The sequence below is a fragment of the Thamnophis sirtalis genome, unplaced genomic scaffold (genome assembly GCF_051295495.1).
Source record: "Thamnophis sirtalis isolate CommonGarterSnake01/CBP01778 unplaced genomic scaffold, rThaSir2_p1.2 scaffold_10, whole genome shotgun sequence".
In the NCBI taxonomy this organism is placed as follows: Eukaryota; Metazoa; Chordata; class Lepidosauria; order Squamata; family Natricidae; genus Thamnophis; species Thamnophis sirtalis.
Genome location: NW_028261390.1, coordinates 70,959,817 through 70,980,631, shown reverse-complemented (window position 1 = coordinate 70,980,631; position 20,815 = coordinate 70,959,817). Strand labels below are relative to the sequence as shown.

At 45.4% G+C, this 20,815-nt stretch overlaps 1 protein-coding gene across 8 annotated transcripts in view; it reads right to left on the bottom strand.

Annotated features, from left to right (window-relative positions):
• The window catches only part of ADD1 (adducin 1), a 44,346-nt gene extending 24,471 nt beyond the window's left edge, over positions 1-19,875 (bottom strand). For all 8 annotated transcript variants that reach the window (XM_087724862.1, XM_087724863.1, XM_087724864.1 and 5 more), the window contains exons 1-6: positions 19,748-19,875; positions 8,128-8,337; positions 6,061-6,223; positions 5,386-5,537; positions 4,282-4,362; positions 915-1,064 (exon numbers count right to left, since the gene is read on the bottom strand). In XM_087724862.1, coding sequence (XP_087580988.1) covers positions 915-1,064; positions 4,282-4,362; positions 5,386-5,537; positions 6,061-6,223; positions 8,128-8,319 — 738 coding nt within the window. In that variant the 5' untranslated portion in view covers positions 8,320-8,337; positions 19,748-19,875. The remainder of the gene's footprint in view (positions 1-914; positions 1,065-4,281; positions 4,363-5,385; positions 5,538-6,060; positions 6,224-8,127; positions 8,338-19,747) is intronic.
• Positions 19,876-20,815: the final 940 nt, after the last annotated feature.

The window sequence follows — 20,815 nt, the reverse complement described above, 5'->3', positions numbered from 1 at the left end:
GAGGAGGAGGAGGAGGAGGAAAGAAGGAGAATGGGATGGAATGTAGAATAGAACGGAACAGAACAGAACACAAGGAATTTATCTCTGCTGCATAAGCTATCATTCTACACGCAAGCAACAAGTGATAACTCACCATCATAACCATAAAATTCAAATAGGATACAACATTCAGTGATAGCCGTAACATGCTAATTAAAGGAATCCACATAAATCATAAGGTACAGACAACAAAGTATTGATAGTCATAGGATGCCATAGGAAATAGGGAAAGGTCAATAGCAATACAGCCCTAGTTATTATTCTATGGTTTCTAGAAAGCATTAATTCAACCAGGGATCATTCTACTGGACACGCCAGAAGCTGCGTAGCAAAAATCCCCTTTCTGGCTCAGGCACTCTGGGATTTAAAGTCCACAGGTCATAGAATTGTCACATCTGCCCAGCCCTGCCCTATGCAGACAGCCTGTCTCCTTCGTTATGACCACCAGTCCTCAACGTACGACCGCAACGGAGCCCCGGATTTATGCTGCTGAGTGAGAAATTTGTTAAGTGCATTTTGCTCCGCTTTACGACCTGTCTTGCCTCAGTTGTTAAGTGAATCGTTGCAGTTGCTAAGTTAGTAACCCGATTGATAAGCAACTGGTTTTGCTTGTCAGAAGGTGGCAAAAGGGGATCTGTGTGATCCCTGGAGATACTGCAACGGATGTAAATGTGAGTCAGCTGCCAAGCACCCAAACGCAAATCAGGTGACCGTGGGAATGTCGCAACGGTCATAAAGTGTGCAAAATGGCTGTGAGTCATTTCCCCCCCCCTAACACCGTTGTAACCTCAAACGGTCACTAAGTGAGTTGCCGTTAAGTCAAGGACGGCTTGTTCTTTGCTATTTCTCTGCTGGAAGACAGAGAACTCTCTTACTGCTGCTCCGGCGGGAGTGTGGATGTGAACGATGCACTTGACGTCCGGGCGGGCGGCGTAGATGGCCGAGTGCAACGTGAAGCCAGCCGGGTTGATCCCCAAGTTGGTGCTTCCGCGATCAATGACGTCCCCTTGGAAGTTCACTTTGACCTGGTAACAGAGGATGGTGTTAAAGGCTGGAAGTTATTCTAAACTCTCTTCCTGCAGGAGGGGAAGAGACTCCCGTCACCTGAAAGACAATGGGATGGGGATGGAGTGCAATAGAAAATAGAATAGTGAATAGAATAGTGAATAGAATAGAAAAGAACAGAATAGAAAATATAGAATAGAATAGAGCAGAATAGAATAATGAAGAATAGAGAGTAGAGAGTAGAGAGTAGAGAGTAGAGAGTAGAGAGTAGAGTAGAGTAGAGTAGAGTAGAGTAGAGTAGAGTAGAGTAGAGTAGAGTAGAGTAGTAGAATAGAAACTGGAAGGGATCTCTAAGCCAGTGTTTCTCAACCGTGGCAACTTGAAGATGACTGGACTTCAACTCCCAGAATTCCCCAGCCAGCGAATGCTGGCTGGGGAATTCTGGGAGTTGAAGTCCAGACATCTTCAAGTTGCCAAGGTTGAGAAACACTGCTCTAAGCTCAAGCATGTCTACCATTTCAGACAATTGACTGTCCAATCTCTTAAGAACCTCCAGGGAAGACGCACCCACCACCTCTGGAGGCAAATCATTCCACCCGTTGTCCTCACTGTCAAAATGTTTCTCCTTTAATTAGAGGTTGCTTCTCTCCTTGATTAGTTTCCATTCATTGTTTCTTGTCCTGCCTTCAGGTGCTTTAATCTGACCCCTTCTTCTTTGGGGTAGCCCCTCTAATATTGGGATACTGCTATCATGTCCCCCCCCCCCCGGCTAGCCCTTCTTCTCTCTAGGCTGGCCATGCCCAGTTCCTGCAACCCTTCTTTGCATGTTTTAGTCTCCAGGCCTTTAATCATCTTAGCTGCTCTTCTTGTGCCCTTTTGCCAAAGCCTCAACATCTTCTTTGTAATGTGGGGACCAAAATTGGATACGGTACTTCAGATGTGGCCTTAAGTAAGTTTCTATAAAGCGGTGCTAATACTTCAAGGGATTTTGATTCTATGCCTCTCTTTATACATATAAGGAGAGCCTTCTCTGTGGCTGCTCCGACCCTCTGGAACGAGCTCCCCGTGGAGATTCGAACCCTCACCACCCTCCAGGCCTTCCGCAAAGCCCTTAAAACCTGGCTGTTCAGAGAGGCCTGGGGCTAAGAACTATCGCCCCCGTCTCGCATTGGTATGACTGTTGTGTATTTTAAATTATGTATTGTTTCTGTGTCGTTTTAATTTTCTGTTTGTATCCCCCTTCCCCGGTTGAGTTGTGAGCCGCCCTGAGTCCCCTTCGGGGGGAAAAGGGCAGCATATAAATAAAATCAACATTCAATCAACATTCAACATTATACAACCAAGGATTGTATTAACTTTTTTTTTTATACCTCAGTGGTCATATATGGTAGGGAGGTGGGGGAGGGAAGGAGGGAGGGAGGGAGGATGGATGGAAGTTGGGTATTTATGATGCCGATCTGCAGAAAAGGTTTTACAGATAGAGATATATATTTTTTTTGTTTTAGATGAAACACCATAGAGTATCCAAGGACATTTGGACAATTTATTTCCCCCACATTCTTTCTTGGTTCTAGGGCGAGGCATCTTGGAAGCAGGAATCCGGTTAATGACTTTATAATTCAAACCACTTTTACACAACTTGTGCAACGTGCGACTTAGGAAGATATCTTGACTTTGAGCTCTTCCACAAGGTTTGAAAGCTTAAGTCGGAACCTCCGTCAAGATGGCTTACCTTTCATTAGCAACCATCAAGTTAAAGCGTCTGTCTTATTTATTTATTATAAACCGCTTCCGTCAAGGCATAAATAAACAAGAGCCACAGCCCAGGGAGTAACAACAGCGGCACGTTTCAACGTCCAGGAACAGAAATAAAAATACAAAATTAAGAGGAAGGAATGAGCACCGGTTTTATTTGCCTGACGTTAGTAGCTCTGCAGCGTGACCTGACAAAATCGCGCCGACAAAACCGTGTCGCTAAAACCGTGACGTCATCAACGCGTCGACAACAGCGTGTAGACGGAATGGTGATTTACAACAGCACGTCGACAGAAGGGCGATTTAAGTTAAGGTAAGGGTTAGGGTTAGGGTTAGGTTTAGGATTAGGTTTAGGGTTAGCGTTAGTGTTAAGTTTAGGGTTAGGTTTAGCGTTAGGTTTAGGTTTACAGCGCCCTTCTGTCGGCGCGCTGTTGTCGGCGCGATTCAGCGCTCATTCGTCGGCGTGGTTCAGAACTCGCGGTTTTGTCACCGCGGTTTAGTCGGGCGTGCTTTTGTCGGTTGCTCTTTTGTCGGTGAACCGCTCTGCAGCATTCAACCCAGAGGCCTCTTCTCGCCTTCCAGGAAATCCGGAGAGGATGATATGTTTTTTCTAGAGGAAGGGTGCCTCCCTGATTCAGCCCCCTCCTGCCAACCCTCTAGATCAGGAGCCTCTAACTCCCAGTTCATGGCCCAATACTGGGCTGCAACCTGTTGGGAATCGAGCTGTACAAGTAATGAGCGAGAGCACAAAGCTCCATTTATGGAGAAGCCAGCAGAGAAGGTTAGCAGTTAGACTTATATACCGCTTCATAGGGCTTTCAGCCCTCTCTAAGCAGTTTACAGAGTCAGCATATCGCCCCCAACAACAATCCGGGTCCTCATTTCACCCACCTCGGAAGGATGGAAGGCTGAGTCAACCTTGAGCCGGTGAGATTCGAACCACTGAACTGCAGATAACAGTCAGCTGAAGTGGCCTGCAGTACTGCACCCTAACCACTGCGCCACCTCGGCTCTCAGAAGGTTGCAACTGGCATTCACGTACTTGACAACAGGTGGTAAGTGCAAGCAGGGTTACCATAACATCCAGGTCATGTGATTGCAGGGGTGGTATATTTGAGAAATGAAGCCTTAACCACTTAACCAGCCGAGGTGGTGCAGTGGTTAGAGTGCAGCACTGCAGGCTATTTCAGCTGACTGTTAGCTGCAGTTCGGCAGTTCAAATCTCACCGGCTCAAGGTTGACTCAGCCTTCCATCCTTCTAAGGTGGGTAAAATGAGGACCTGGATTGTTGGGGGCGATATGCTGACTCTGTAAACCGCTTAGAGAGGACTGAAAGCCCTATGAAGCGGTATATAAGTCTAACTGCTATTGCTATTGCTAAATAAGAAGGCTCCAATCCGAGATTTAAGCGTGGCAGGCACTTCTTCCAATTGGCTCAATGAGGAAGACATTCAAGGATTTTTTTTTTAATTGTTCACTTACCAAGCTGGATGCGGCAACTTCACTGTACAGAAGTCCAAAAGGCACGATCAGAAAATGTTCTTGCTCCATATTTACTCTGACCTGCAAAGATGGAGAAGGAAGGAGACGCAAAGCTCTGAGAGCCAAAATCTGAAATGCACAAAACTCAAAAGATAGATTGAAAAGTCAATAGATCTAAGAGAGTTCTGCTGATTTTGCAAAGATGGTCCTTTGGGGTCCTGACCCGAATTTCCCACTTTTGCTTCCTCAGCAGAACGAGGCTGGATTCTCACTAACCGCATCGGCAATTCCGTAGTTGCAAATAGGCTTTAGCAGAGAGGATCCCTGTTTTGGATCTCAGCAAAAACAGTAAACCTAATACCTATCCTTAAGCACAAAGGCTAATGGAATCCATAGATCTGTTCCAAGGGAGGGAGGGAAGGAAGGAAGGAAGGAAGGAGACAGAAGAAGGTAGGAAAGTAAAGAAAAGAAACAAAAAGAGAGGGAGGGAGAGAGGCAAGAAGAAATGAAAAGGAAAGAAACAAAAAGAAGGAAGGAGGGAGGAAATTAAAAAAAGAAAAGAAAAAAGAAACAAGAAAGGAGGGAGTAAGAGAAGGGAAGGAAAAGGGAAGGGAAGGATGAGGAAGATGGTATTTTGCTGTGCTCACTTGATCCCTCATCCTAGACAAACTGGACTTGCCAATTTACACCAGGAGGAGGCAAATTCCAAGGAAAGAAAATGCCCCCACCCACCCACCCCAAAACAGTGGGGCAGGTTCTCCCAGTTCATGCAGCCAGCATGAAAAAGGAAAAAGACAAAATTGTCCTTTGCCTTAAAAAAAAAAAATCGCACGCGCGCACAGAAGCAGAAGTCACCTATCTCTGTGCAGTCGTTCTACGTGAGAATGCCCACACACCCTTACCTACCCCCAGTGGGACAGATCCCCATGTAGAACCACTGCCCAGAGGTAGGTGGCGGCTGCTTCTGTTTAAGGCTAAAGACAATTTTGCATCGTTCAGTTTACGCGGGTTATAACTTTATTGCTTTGGGGCTTGGCTTGAATGAGATCGGAATCCCCCCCATCCCCCCCCTGTTTTATTTCTCCTGGGGAACTGCCTACTCACAGTGATGTGATTGTAAATAAGCTGCGACCAGCCAAATAGATCGGCCAGCCTGTAGAAAGCGGCCAATTTGCACCGTAGTAACTTCTCTCCTTTCTCGTAAGCGATGGAATCTGATCCCCGCAGATCGTTCACGGGGGTCACCATACCGAGGCCTGAAAGAAAAGATACGGGCAAAAACACAGTTTTAATAGGAGCGCCTCTCCGATGTAGTAATTAAAATAATTGCCGATGGTTAAAACGCAAAACTACTAACGGTGGTTCTTGACTTACAACAAGGCCACTCAAAGTTACGAGGGGCACTGCAAAAAATGAATGACTTTGGGTCGTTTTTCAGAGTTACGAATTTTGCGGCCTTGCCACGATCAGGGGATCAAAATTCAGAGGATTGGCGACCGGTTCATATTTACGGCCTTCGCTGTATCCCAAGGCCTTGTGGATCCCCTTTTGCGACCTTCTGACAAGGAAAGTCAAGGGGAAGCCAGGTTCAGTTAACGACCGGGTTACTAATGTCTATCAACAGCAGCGATTCATGTAAGAACTATGGCAAGAAAAGTCGTAAAATGAGGCAAAACTCACTTAACAACAGGAGAAACTTTGGGCTCAATTGCGGTCGTTAGTCGAGGACGACCTGTACAGCCAAGGTGTCATCAGCCCTTCCCCCCCTCTCTCACTCACTCATGTTTAAGGCAGTCATGCCTCCTTGCGGAGCTAGTGGGTAGATGTTGGGAACGTTGGTCGTCATGAAGTCTGCAATCTGTTGTAGAGCCAGCAGGCCTGTAGGATTCTTCCCTTTCTTGAACTGTTCCTGGATCATGGATTCCAATTCTTCACAGAATGCCTAATAACAGAGCAACAGTGCATGTGAAAAGGCCGCTTGAAGGAGCCGTGGACTTGACTTGGTGTCCAACCTTGCGCAAAAGCAGGCTCCTTTGCTAGGGTGCAGGAACTGAGCGGAAATTTTCAGGATCTGGCTTGAAAATTTCAGCTCCCCTTAGCAGACAATTCTGAGGGAAATTCTCCTGAGGAAATTTCAGCTCCCCTCAGCAGACAATTCTGAGGGAAATTATCCTGAGGGAAATTCTCCTGAGGAAATTTCTGCTCCCCTCAGCAGACAATTCTGAGGGAAATTCTCCGAGGGAATTTCAGCTCCCCTCAGCAGACAATTCTGAGGGAAATTCTCCTGAGGAAATTTCTGCTCCCCTCATCAGACAATTCTGAGGGAAATTCTCCGAGGAAATTTCAGCTAGCCTCCAGAGATTGGAGGGGGTCTTCTCAGCAGGTGGCAGCAGCTTGCAAACCTTTCCTACTGGTTTCCCCAATGTTTTCATGGGGAAGCCAGCAGAGAAAACTGCAACTGGCAATCACATAATTACAGGGTAGTTGACAATCCAATGGTAAGTGCAAACATGTTGATGAGCATCCAGATTATGTGGTGTGTGTGTGTGTGTGTGTGTGTGTGTGTGTGTGTGTGTAAAATGTTTGCCTGAAAGCCAGAAGTTGTTCCATCTTTCCTGAGACTGTTGTAATTCTGCTCCCTCATTAAACGGTCGTAAATCAAGGAGTATCCGTAGCACTTTTCAAGGAGAGAGGGTGTCACAAAATATTGTGTAGCTTTGATTACATTGATTTACCAATCTTATGTAGAAAAAAAAATTGGCCTGCAAGCACCCCTTAATTCTCTGAAGTCCATATACTGCAGTATTAAGAGTGTAATATTCTGGTATTTTATCACTGCTTTGGTTCAGTAACAGAAGAAGAAAAATACATAATGCTTGTTGAATGGATTCAAGAGCTATTTAAGGCTTTTTCACCCACACAGAACCCTTTCAAATGAAACTGCATTAGAAATCTGAAGTAAAAAACAGAGACAAGCAGTACTTTTCAAGGAAACACATACACATGTGCACTTTAAGAGGGTTTTCTACCATATTTTTTGGAGTATAAGAAGCTCCAGAGTATAAGATGCACCTTAGTTTTTGGAGAGGAAAATCAGAAAAAAAAATCTGCCTCTTCCTACCAGCATCCATTGTATTTATCTGGCTAGCGTCCTGTCAGTGTGTGAGAGAGTTGAGGGCTGTTTGGAAACAAACAGTATTTGCTGTGTGAGCAACAAGGAAGGAGGCAGCAAGGAGCCTGGGCGTGGCTTCTTCTGTACTAAAGCTGTGCTGGTATCTGAAACTAAAACTGAAAGTGAAACTTCTCTCCTCTGCTGAACTGCCACGTTGGAAAACCTGCTTTTGGTATTATATATTTTTACTTCATGTATTATATTATATATAAAGAGAAGTTGTTGAATCCTGCTAAATCAGTTACTTGTGTGTGCTTTCTGAATGTGATTGCTGTTGCAAACTCTGACACGTCCTTGCAGCAAATAGGGAACAGTCTGACATTATCGCAGCCTGATTCAGCCTCCCAGAATACCCCCAATCAGCTGTTCCAGGCTGCAGGGATTGCCACAGACCATCGGCTCCTCGCATGTTTTTTTGGCTACATTTGGTGTATAAGACACACCCAAATTTTCCCCCCCTTTTAGGAGGGGGAGTGTATATCTTATATTCCAAAAAATACAGTATATTGTTTGAAAGTTTCATAAAGCAGAGAGCATTTTAATTAAATTAATTAAATTTTCTCATTTTTCTTTTCTTGTAGCTTGCTATGCATTCTTAGGATCAAACTTGTTACACCATGCTTCTTTGTTCGGTAACGCATTGGGGGAGGGGGGAATTGATTATATATTCTTACTGGACTTTGGAGGATCATGGATACTCTCTTCTTCTGTTCCATCATATTGAAATCCTGGCGAAGGTCAGGGGCCATATTCCTCTCTCGCAAGTACTCAGGGTTATTTTCATCCACTCTGTCAAAATATCTCTCTTTATGTGGAGCTGTTGGAGGTGGTGAAGTTACCACCTCCGCTCTCGTTTCCCCATTCATAGTAAAGTTTCAACAGTGCTGCAAAAGGGAGAAGAAAATACATTAAAAAAAATAGATACCAAGTGGTTACTGTTAAAGCAACTGGAAACAGCTCGAACACAATTGAGCCCAGAATTTACATTGCTAAGTGAGAAATTTGTTAAATGAGTTTTGCCCCATTTTACAATCTTTCTTGTCCCAGTTGTTAAGTGAATAATGATAATACTTATATACTGCTTCACAGTGCTTTACAACCCTTTCGGGTTTACAGAGACACCCTATTGCCCCCAACCATCTGGGTCCTCATTTTACTGACCTTGGAAGGACGGAAGGCTATGAGTCAACCTTGAGCCTGGTGAGATTCGAACTGGAACAAATTGCAGGCAGACGGCAGTCAGCAGAAGAAGCCTGCAGTACTGCGCTCTAACCACTGCGCTACAACAGCTCATCACTGCAGTCGTTAGTCACATACTCTGTTTCCCTAAAAATAAGACCTTCGCGGATAATAAGCCCAATCGGGCTTTTGAGCGCATGCACTAAAATAAGCCCTCCCCGAAAATATTGCAACACAGCAGCAGCCATGAGCTGACCACGCTCGCTGCCTCCTGCACTTCAAAAATAGTAAGACCTCCCTGAAAATAAGGCCAAGTGCTTATTTTGGAGGGGCAAAAGAAAATAAGGCCCTGTCTTATTTTCGGGGAAACACGATAGTTGTTAAGTGAATCTGGCTTCCTCATTTGCTTATCAGAAAGTTGCAAAAGGGGACTCACATGACCCTGGGACATAGCAATGGTCATAAATATGAACCAGCCGTGAAGCATCCAAATATAAATCACGTGACCATGGGGATGTTGCAACGATCCTGAGTGTGAAAACAGTCATGTCACTTTTTCAGTGGTGTAACTTTCTTTTTCACACTTACAACCATAGGTAAGCATTTACAAGCGCTTGAAGACGAGGGCTACCCGTATTTAAAAAGGAGTTAAAGAAATCTGCAGAGCTCTCATGACTGCCAATTAATTTTCATAAATCACATTCTATATTTTTTCATACACTGCCCAAAACTCCATATAAAATCCCCAGTTTTAAGGATTCCACCCCGACTTACAATAGTTTAGTGACTGCTGAAAGTTACAACAGAATTGAAAAAAAGTGACTTATGACCGTTTTGAGGACCACGTCCCCATGGTCACATGATCAAAAATCCAGACAACTGACTCACGTCAATGACGGTTGCAGTCTCCCGGGGTCACTCGATCCCCTTTTGTGATCTTCTGAGAAGGAAAGTCACTGGGGAAACCGGATTCGCTTAACCGTGTTACCAATTTAAGCATCGCAGCGATCCACTTAACAACTGTGGCAAAAGGTCGTAAAATGTGGCAAACACTCACCTAACAAATGTCTCACTTAGCAACAGAAATTTTGGGCTCAATTGTGGTTGTTGAGGACTATAGATTTCCTGCACAAATAATCCACCACAATTCTCATGACTTTCTTGGATTTTCAAATCGCTCCAACGTGATGTTTTTTGTATCGTCCCTGCCAGAAGGCCAACTCCCAGCCTGCTGATGGAGGGGAGGGGGCAGGGGGGGGGGTGCAACTGTCTATTTGCAGGAAATCCTGAACAAAAGCTCCACCCGTGGCTTCCTGCCAACCCTGGGGGCTCTCTGTTTAAAAGCAGATGGAGGAAAGGCTGCACCTGGCCGGGTCCCAGGAAAACACAGCCAGGGCCAGTCAAGCACACCGCCCCCCCCTCCTCCTTTCCCTCTGAATCGCCAGCTATGCAGAAAGGACTTTCTGGTTTTTTCTTTGAAGAGTTTTCGCTTCTCATCCAAGAAGCTTTTTCAACTCCAACTGGATGGTGGGAAAAGGTGAGATTTATACTCATTGCAGACAGATTTATTTGCATCCTTTCAGAGAATCCTTCAGGCCACTTGAAGGTTTGTCTGTGTCCTCAGGGTCACCTGAGGTTCAAATGGGCGTGGAGCCTTCTTGGAACTGATGAATGGACCGTTTTTTAGACTGGAGAAAGAGGAGGTCCTATCCCTCCATCTCTGTTGAGAGGGGGCTGTTCGGTTTTGACATGGACGGCCTCTTTGAGACCTCTTTCAAACCAGCTGTCAAAGAAGCCATCCATGTCAAAACTGAACAGGCCTCTCCCAACAGAGATGGAGGGATACAACCTCATCTGTCTCCAGTCTACAACACAAAGTCCTTTTTGCAGTTCCAAGAAGGCTCCACACCTTATTTGCACTACTCAGGTGACCTTGAGGACACAGGCAAACCTCCAAGCGGCCTCAACGGCTCTCCAAAAGAATGCAGAAGGAGTATCAATCCTTCCATTCCCCATTGGTACGATGACCTGGATGGCTGAGAATCTCCCTAGACATTTAATTATACGCTACAGAGCTGAAGAAGCTTCCTGGATGAGAAGCGAAATGCCGTCAAAGAAAAACCAAGGAAGTCCAGTTTAAAAAAAGCACCTTTGGGACCACCACAACCTGGATGGGGGAGAATGCAGACACTTCCTTAGGGTCATCCTCAGCCAGGAGAGGTCTAGAGGAGCGTAAATGAAGATGAACGGAGCTGGAAAAAGCCAGTTAAAAAAGGCCAAGGAACGGGCAGTGGGAGGAAGACAGACGGAGAACACTTTGCTCCGACAGTCCACGGTTAAGAGCAGAGCAGTTTTGGCTCCCCGCCAGGGTCCTCTGCCCCTCCGCAGCCGTTTGGATTTTCTTTGAGCCTCCTTTGGGTACTGGCACAGAGAGGCCCAATTTGAAGGCGAAGGCAGGAAAGAACAGCCTGAAACGCACGTGGTTAACACACCCAAGTGTTTAGATAAAAGAAATTCTTTTTCATGGAGCAGATTAGTATTCGCTTTCCGTCTGTGAAAGGCTGTCCCCCCTCCCCCTCAAAAAAAAAAACCCCACCCTGAATGGAGGCCAACAGAAGTCGTAAATTCAAGAGCTCGACAAAGGGAAAGAGAGTTCAACTGAGCAAAATGCAGATGTTTTAAACGGAACTGTGCCAGACCTGTCATCCTCCATGCAACTCTTTAAAAGCAGCAGGGAAAACCTTTCTTAAATCAATCATGACACATTTTTACCCTTGGAGGTTTGAAAGGGATGGTGATGACCTCGTCACCGCCCCTGAATGGGCTTTTAAGTAGAAAGAAAAGTCCCAAGAAGAAGGGGGCAAACATCTTTATTCGGTCATTGCTGTTTGGAAAACCTTGGTGGTCTGGGTGAAGGAACAGAAATGTCCCATATTTGTATGACACTTTTCCTGGATAGCAATAGCAATAGCAGTTAGACTTATATACCGCTTCATGGGGCTTCCAGCCCTCTCTAAGCGGTTTACTGAGTCAGCATATCGCCCCCAGGAAATCTGGGTCCTCATTTCACCCACCTCGGAAGGATGGAAGGCTGAGTCAACCTTGAGCCGGTGAGATTTGAACCGCCGAACTGCAGCTAACAGCCAGCTGAAGTGGCCTGCAGTACTGCACTCTAACCACTGCGCCACCTCGGCTGTGAGTTTTTCCTCTGTAAACCACAGGGAGGCTGGGAGTATTCCTGTTTTACCTGGCCTTGCCTGTTTGCATTATTAACGGCTGTTATCTGGCACACCTCTTACTTAGAAACTTTTTCCACACAAAGCCATTTTGGTACACCCAAGTGTAAAAGTGGTGAGAGACAGCACCACGGTGCTTTGTGCTCCGAATGAGAGCCACGTTCCTAGGAAGAAAACCAACTCTGGCTAGTGAAGTCTGGCTGGAGGCACCAGAGGGAGGGACCGGATATATACCCCCCCGAGCCCAGGAATCCCAAAACGCTTCACCTCTGCGAAGAACAGACTAAAACCGTTGGCTTTGCTCCGTTTCGGCCATAAAAGCAGGAGGGCAGCAAAGTCATTTCCAAAACTTAAGACTCTATAAACGAGAAAAAACGAATGAGGATTTTCTCAAACATAAAGGGGTGGGGTGTCCCTTTTCAGATGAGCTCAGCTGCCCAGGACTGCGTGGATGCATTTTTCATGCTGTTTTCTTGGCAACCGTACCTACATTCTCCTTTCGTCCTTTCTATTTTTTCTTTCTTTCTTTCTTTGTTATTCATAAACATTTTGAATACAGAGTATTTGTCAGGGCGTGTCAATGATGGCGAACCTTTTCGGCACCAAATACCCAAACTGGAACATGCATGTATATGCATGTGCGTGTGCCAGAGCGCCGGAGACCCAAAGACCAGCTAGCCGGCGTACGCATGCCTGTTTTTTGGGCATTTTCAGGCTGTTTTCTGGCCCCTCAAAACAACCTGAAAACGTCCCAAAAAATGGTTTTTAAAAAGTCTGTTTTTAGGCTGTTTTCCTGAGTTCTGGTGCCCACAAAGACCAGCTGGCTGGCACACAATAACACCCTGAAAAATGCCCCCCAAATGCCCTGTTTTTTGGTGCTCCGGCACCCGTGAAGACCAGCTGGCAATGGTGTGCGTGCCCACAGCGAGCTACGTGTGTCTTAGGTTCGCCTTCACGGGGTTAGATCATTTACAAAAGAAAAACAAAGAGAAAACAAAACAAAATATTAACACATATACATAGTTTTGGCTCAACCTCTTCTTTATATTAGCTTATTCATAATTCTGCTAATTATATTAGCATATTTATAATTATAAACCATAGTTCATACATAGCAATAGTCTTTCTTCATCTGATTTCTACCACTTATCTCTAACCACTCGTAAAATCTATTCCGTGCCAAGTAATATTCTGTGCCTTGTCTTTTATTTTTAAAATCAATCTATCCATCTCTGCACCATCTAATATTTTTCCGAATTACATCCTCATCTGTTCTCCTTTTTTCCAATATTGTGCAAATGCAATCCTTGCTGCTGTCAGTACATGCAAAACTAAATATATAAGTCCCTTTATCATAGTCCTCCGGCATTATATCCGACAAAAAAATTTCTGGTTTCAGATCCATATTTTGCTGAATCATTTTTTCTACCCAAGTATGTATTTTCTTCGCATATTTTCTTGCTTTCATACAAGTCCACCACGTATGATAATAAGTACCTGGGGCCTGATTACATTTCCAACATTTGGCAGGATGCAAATCCTTCAATCCTTTCAATCCCCTTCTAGCCTACAAGAAGTTTCCTGCGGATCTGCTCTCCGAGTGGCCAGAAAGATCCAGCTGAGCTCAACACAAGATGCTGGCAAGCCTGTGTCCATTACATCCGTCACATGAGCAACTGCAGAGAAGTAGGGAGAGCTGGCAGCAGAGTTGGAGAGCAATAGCAATAGCAATAGCAATAGCAGTAGACTTATATACCGCTTCATAGGCCTTTCAGGCCTCTCTAAGCGGTTTACAGAGAGTCAGCATATTGCCCCCAACAATCTGGGTCCTCATTTTACCCACCTCGGAAGGATGGAAGGCTGAGTCAACCCTGAGCCGGTGAGATTTGAACCGCTGACCTGCTGATCTAGCAGTAGCCTGCAGTGCTGCATTTAACCACTGCGCCACCTTGGCTCTTTAAGTGTGGAGAGTGTGGAGGTTGGGGAGGAACATGGGGAGGAACATGGGCCAGTCCTGGGGGCTGAGGAAAACTCAGAGCTCTGCGCTGGAGGCAAAGAGGGGGCTAGACAGCAGTGAGGCAGAAGAACAGCTGGAGCCTGTTCCCAGTATGTGCATGCACAGAGCTGCCAGAAGGCAAGAACAACTCAGAAAGCAGGGTCGACTTGGGAATAAAGCCAGACCTTGAAGGTGATTGGCCCCTCCCGTAGGAAACAAAAGAGCAGCGAAGGGGGAGGGGGCTTCTGCAGGAAACCATTCATTCCTTCGGTCGTTTCAAGAGTGGAAAGTTCTGTTTGTGACTATAAGAGACTCTGGGCCAAGTGTTGCCTCTCCTTGCGTTTGGAAACTAGTTATCTGGCAGCTCTCCAAGCATGATAAGGTTTGTGTTGATAAACATTCCTCTGTTTGCCAAACCTGTCTGACTGCGAATGAAAGGAATTCATAGTCATGTAAATGAAAGAGGTTTTGCTGGGACCAAGACTCTGCTTCATGCTTTTTAAGGAATCCTGGGTCAGAACAGATAGCATTTGGAAACCAGCCAAGCAGGGCCCTCCCAGCCTCATTGGGCAGAAGGAGGAGAGACGGTAAAGCACCACAAGTTATGCCAACTTCTTCACTCGAGAAAGGAGGGCTCTATCTTACCAGCTTGCCTTGTTCCTAAGCTCGCCTACCCTGCCTGAAGGATTGGCAAGAAAAGCTTCATATTGCACCACAGAGCCAGACAATTTTGAAAAAAAAAAAAGAATTACTCTTGAAATGCGATTGATTATTGCTTTTCAATGCTGCAGTTGCAATCGACCCTATTTTATTATCCCTGCCTGGGTTTAAATTAATCCATCATAAGTAAGGTTACCAATAGGGTAGAAATCTATCACATCACCAATGCTTACAGACAGACGTAAAGGGTATAAGTTTAATGGCGTATAGAAGAAAGGGGGTGGGGGTGGATACTCACACCACTTTGCAAAACAACAGAACTGTCGCAAAGGTGTGAGAATGAATGGCTGCTGAAGTGCTCCAGAACGTCAGAGATGACAGATGAGACCAAAGCATGATAAGCTTCAGTCTGGAGGGCTTTTTAATGAATTTAAGGATGTTGGAGGAAAAAAGGACATCCGAGAACGTGAGAGGGATAGGCAGGGACAAAGATATAGTGAGTAGCAGGGATGTGTTATGTTTGTCTAACATCCACAGTAGTTCTTTCAAATCATTTTTGAGATGTGCATTTTTGGAAATATTCAAAAGAAAGCAAACTGCTAGGTGGAGATGGGAAAGAGCTATCAGGTAACAATGAAAAAGCAGAACTATTCAACTCCTTTCTTTGCAGTCTTCTAGAAAAAGGGAGTGTGCATTCTCCCTAGTCCCTGGGCAGGAAGGGATCTCAGAGATCTTCTAGACCAACCCTCTTATCCATTGTGGGAACCCTCAGGCCAAGGGATCCAGGGATGACACAGTCATCATTTGGGAGTTAAGGTCCACACGTCTTAAATTTGCCAGGATTGGGAAATACTGCTGTCAGGTAATGAGGATTTAATAGCTGCCAGCTGATGTAAGGTTGTAAGTTGTAATCTGAAAGCTAAAGCAATTTAAGGCTGATACAATGTGGTGTCTATATATATATAGGTGGCCATTAGAGGGCATTTTTCTCTTTGTGTCCGTAGCTGCATGGTAAGAGATTTACCATGTGTATGTCTGTATATATTTGTATATAAACCTCTAGTAATTGTATAAAGGCTCTGTGTGCTGTGTTTTGCTCCTGGGGTTATCTCATATGAATAAATTATACTGCCAAAACTCTGACAACTTCTCCATGCAGCAAATAGGTAGAATGTTCCCAGTCTGCCTTTTTCTTCTTTCTGAGCTATGAGGAAGATGCGTTTTCTGCTTTCTTTTTAACATACAGGGGTTAATTTATCTTAAACAGCAGACCAATACAGCTTATGCAAATTCGCAGGAACGATTCCTATCAAGAAGGCAGATGAGGCAATGCCTGTGCCCAGAGCATCAACGATGTACGTTTGACAGCCCTTAAGTGCTAAGTCACCACAGGGCGATAGCCAATCACAAACCACTGATACAAACACAGCATTAATTCCCTAAATGTCAGCGGGTCTACGTCAGTTCTGCTCCAGCACCTACTCTACGAATATGAGGGAAGATACACTCCTTTTCCTACGTGGCAGCCACTCATTGCAGAACACTTTGTACCAAAGAGGCCACAGGTAGTCCTCGACTTATGACAATTGAGCCCAGAATTTATGTTGCTAAGTAAGAAACTTGCTAAGTGAGTTTCGCCCCATTTCACAACTTTTCTTGCCACATTTAAGGGAACATGTCGTTGTTCAATTAGTAACCCGGGTGTTAAGTGAATCTGGCGTACCCCTTGACTATGCTTTGCCATAAGATCACAAAATATGACGTGATTCTGGGACACTACAACTGTCATAAATATGAACCATTCGGTCAAGCATCTGATTGTAAATCACGTGCCCAGGTGAATGTTGCAACGGCCGTAAGTGTGAAAAACGCTCCTAGGTAACTTTTTCCAGTGCCGTCAACTTCAAATGGTCACTAAATGAACTGTCGTAAGCTGAGGACTACCTGTATTCAGCCCAGAAAAAAGATCACACCCATCAGAAAAGGAAAGGGGAAAAAAACCCCAAGATAAATGTTTAGAGTCCGCCATAAAACAAGTAAGGTAATAAACGTTATTGGAAGGTAGGAGCCATGGTGGCACAGTGGTTAGAATGCAGGATTGCAGGCTAATTCTGCCCACTACTAGGTGTTCGATTCTGACTGGCTCAAGGTTGGCTCAACCTTCTGTCCTTCTGAGGTCAGTAAAGTGAGGACCCGGATTGTTGGGGGCAAGAGGCTGACTCTGCAAATCGATTAGAGGGCTCATAAGAATAATAGCAATAGCACTTAGACTTGTATACTACTTCACAGAGTGTTTATAGCCCTTTCTAAGCAGTTTACAGAGTTAGCCTCCCCCCCTCCCCCCAACAATCTGGCTCCTCATTTTACCCACCTTGGAAGGATGGAAGGCTGAGTCAACCTTGAGTTGGTCAGGATCGAACTCATGGCAGTGGAGCAGAGTTAGCCTGCAATACTGCATTCTAACCACTCTGCCACCATGGCAAAGAAGGGAGGGAGGGAGGGAGAAAGGGAGAAAAGAGAGAAGGAAGCAAGCAACAACAATAGCACCTAAACTTATACACCGCTTCACAGTCCTTTGCAGTCCTCTCTAAGCAGTTTACAGAATCAGCATATTGCTCCCAACAATCTGGGTCCTCATTTTACCGGCCTCAGAAGGACAGAAGGCTGAGTCAACCTTGAGCCTGGTGAGATTTGAATTGCCAAATTGCAAGCAGCCAGCAGAAGTAGCCTGCAGGACTGCACTCTAACAACTTTTGCTTTAGGACATCAGTTGAGGATTTAGCTTTTCCTGGGCTCATTTGAAAGACAAAACTCATGCTGAAAATAACAGTCCAAGCATTCAATTAATATCTGTATTCTCCATAATAAAATTGCCCTGATCCTGCACTGGGATCCTAAAGAGAGCAGAATCTTAATTCCGGATAAAAATAGGGAGGGTCCAAATAAACTCACAAACTAAAAAGAAGAGAGAAGAGACACGGCGGAAGAAAAATAAATAAATGAATAAAATATGGCTGGCCAATCCCATCCCCTCCACCCTAGTTAAAAAATCAGACAGATGGGAGATCTCAAATAATGAAACACACACACACACACACACACACACACACACACATACACACACCACTCCTTTGGTAGAGATCTTGGTAGCCCAAGCAGATTTGGAAAGAAAGGGGACCTCTTTCTTTCTTTCTTTCTTTCTTTCTTTCTTTCTTTCTTTCTTTCTTTCTTTCTTCTTTCTCTCTCTCTCTCTCTCTCTCTCTCTCTCTCTCTCTCTCTCTCTCTCTCTCTCTCTCTCCCTCCCTCCCTCCCTCTCTCTCTCTTTCTTTCTTTCTTTCTTTCCCAACTCAGGAATCTCAAACTGCCCAAGGAGCTGCTGATTAAGTTCTACAGAGGAATGATTGAGTCCATCATCTGCACCTCTATAACTGTCCGGTTTGGTTCTGCAACCCAACAAAACAGACACGGACTTCAGAGGAGAATCAGAACTGCAGAAAAAGCAATGGCTACCAGCCTGCCTTCCATGGAGGACCTGCACGAGTCAAAAAGAGGGCCGTGAAAATATCTACAGACCCCTCACATCCTGGACATAAATTGTTTCAACTCCTACTCTCAAAACAATGCTATAGGGCACTTCACACCAAGACAACTAGACACAAGGAGTTTTTTCCCCAAACACTATCAGTCTGCTAAACAAATAATTCCCTCAACACTGTCAAACTACTCACTAAGGCTGCATTACCATTAATCTTCTCATTGTTCCTATCACCCATCTCCGCTCACGTACGACTGCAGGACTGTAACTTGTTGCTTGTATCCTTATGATTTATACTGATATTGTTTCCTGATTATTTATCTGTACCCTATCATTAAGTGTTGTACCTTACGATACTTGACAAATGTATCTTTTCTTTTTATGAACTCTGACAGCATCTGCACCAGACAAATTCCTTGTGTGTCCAATCACACTTGGCCAGTAAATTCTATTCTATTCCATTCTTTCCACGTTCTATTCCATTTCCATATTCTGTTCTATTCTATGCAATTTCCTATTCTATTCTATTCCATCTTCTCATCCCTTCTCCTGAGCTAAAAGACTATATAAGCTAAAAGTCTATATAAGATATTTATATATAAAAGTCTATATAAGCTAAAAGTCTATAAGATATTCATATATAGGACTAAAAGCCTATATAAGCTAAAAGTCCATATGTTATTTATATATAAAAGTCTATATAAGCTAAAAGTCTATATAAGATGTTTATATATAGGACTAAAAGCCTATATAAGCTAAAAGCCTATGTAAGATGTTTATATATAGGACTAAAAGCCTATATAAGCTAAAAGCCTATGTAAGATGTTTATATATAGGACTAAAAGCCTATATAAGCTAAAAGCCTATGTAAGATGTTTATATATAGGACTAAAAGCCTATATAAGCTAAAAGCCTATGTAAGATGTTTATATATAGGACTAAAAGCCTATATAAGCTAAAAGCCTATGTAAGATGTTTATATATAGGACTAAAAGCCTATATAAGAGAAAAGCCTATATAAGATGTTTATATATAGGACTAAAAGCCTATATAAGCTAAAAGCCTATATAAGATGTTTATATATAGGACTAAAAGCCTATATAAGCTAAAAGTCTATATAAGATGTTTATATATAGGACTAAAAGCCTGTATAAGCTAAAAGTCTATGTAAGATGTTTATATATAGGACTAAAAGCCTATATAAGCTAAAAGCCTATATAAGATGCTTATATATAAGGCTATATAAGTCTATGGGCTACTGCTATGATGTGCCGCCCCCTCCTCCTCCAATGGGCCCATTCCAAGGGGGGGGGTTTCCACGAAGCTCCCCCCACACACACACACTTCCAGCATCTCCCAACCGTAAGCGGCTTTTGCAGATGCGGGACTCCAACTCCCAGAATGCCCCGGGGCAGCAAGGCTGAGGCGCGGTGGTCGTGGTGGGGGTCTTTCCCTCCCCCTCGGCCCCCTCCCAATCTCCCTCAGGAAGACGTCCCCTGAGGAAAAAAGCGTCCCTCAGTGGGGGAGAAACACGGGTGGGGAGGAGCCTCAAGGCCTCTCCAACCGACACCCCCCTCCCACCCACACCGGGGAACGGCTGAGGGCCTCAGAAAAGGCGCCCGCTTTCCTAACGGCCTTCCCGGCGTGTGGGAGGGAACGGCAACGGGCCTGGCCACGCAGCGGCTCACCTGGCGCGGAGAAGCGGCGGCGGCGGCGGCGGCCCAGGCGAGTCGAGGCTGCTCCGGCGGTCCCGCCCTCCTCCGCCTCCGCGGGCGCGGCTGGCAGGTCTGCAGGCCAAAGAGCGCGGCGGGCATTGGACGGCGCCGCTCGGCAGCAAGAAGGCCGCGGATAGGACGGCTCCATGCCCGGGCCACGCCCCGTCTGCCCAGGCCACGCCCCCCAATGAGGGCTGAGGCGCAGCCCTGAGAGGGCCTCGCATTCGGGCCTGCCTGCCAGGCCGAGAGGATCCCTCTGCTGTCTCTCGGCCGGAGGGCCGTCCGGCGGTAGAGTCTCCGAGGCGCTGTTTTCCTTCCAACCGGACCGGGGGAAGGACGGGGATTCCCTTCGGCTTCTCAGTCAGGCAGCCGAGGCGCCTGGGACGCCCCGTGTCGAAGTCCCCCTCAAGAGCCAGGCTGGCTGAGCCTCCCATCCGGCCCTCCTGAGGGAACCAAAATAAACCAAAAAGTAGCCCTCGATTTTGCAGCGCTTCGTTTAGTGACCGTTCCAAAGTTTCGACGGCACTGACGGGACTCGGCCGTTTTTTTTCCACACTTAACGACCCTTGCAGTGTGTGGTCCCTCCCCCCCTCCCGTGGTCACGTGATTTGCATTCAAATGTTGACAGCTGACTCGTACTTACGACGGTCGCAGTGCCCCGAGGTCATATTAACACCTTCGGTGATGATCTGAGGAGCAAAAAAAAAGCCAACGAGGGAACCAGATTCATTTAACAACTGCTACTCGTTTAACAACCGGCGGTGGTCACGTGATCACAATTCACCCACTTGAGAACAGGTTCATATTTACGACCATTGCAGTGCCCGGGAATCGTGCAATTCCCTTTTGGCGAGCAAAGTCTGTGAGGAAGCCCGATTCGCTCTGCAACTGACTTATCAACTGCACTAATTTGCTTAACAACCGGGTCAAGGATGGTCGTAAAATGGGGCAAGAAGAAATCTCTCTCAACAAACAGCAGTGTTGGGCTCCATTGGAGTCGTAAGCCGAGGACTACCGATACATCACTTGCCTTCCCCCAGT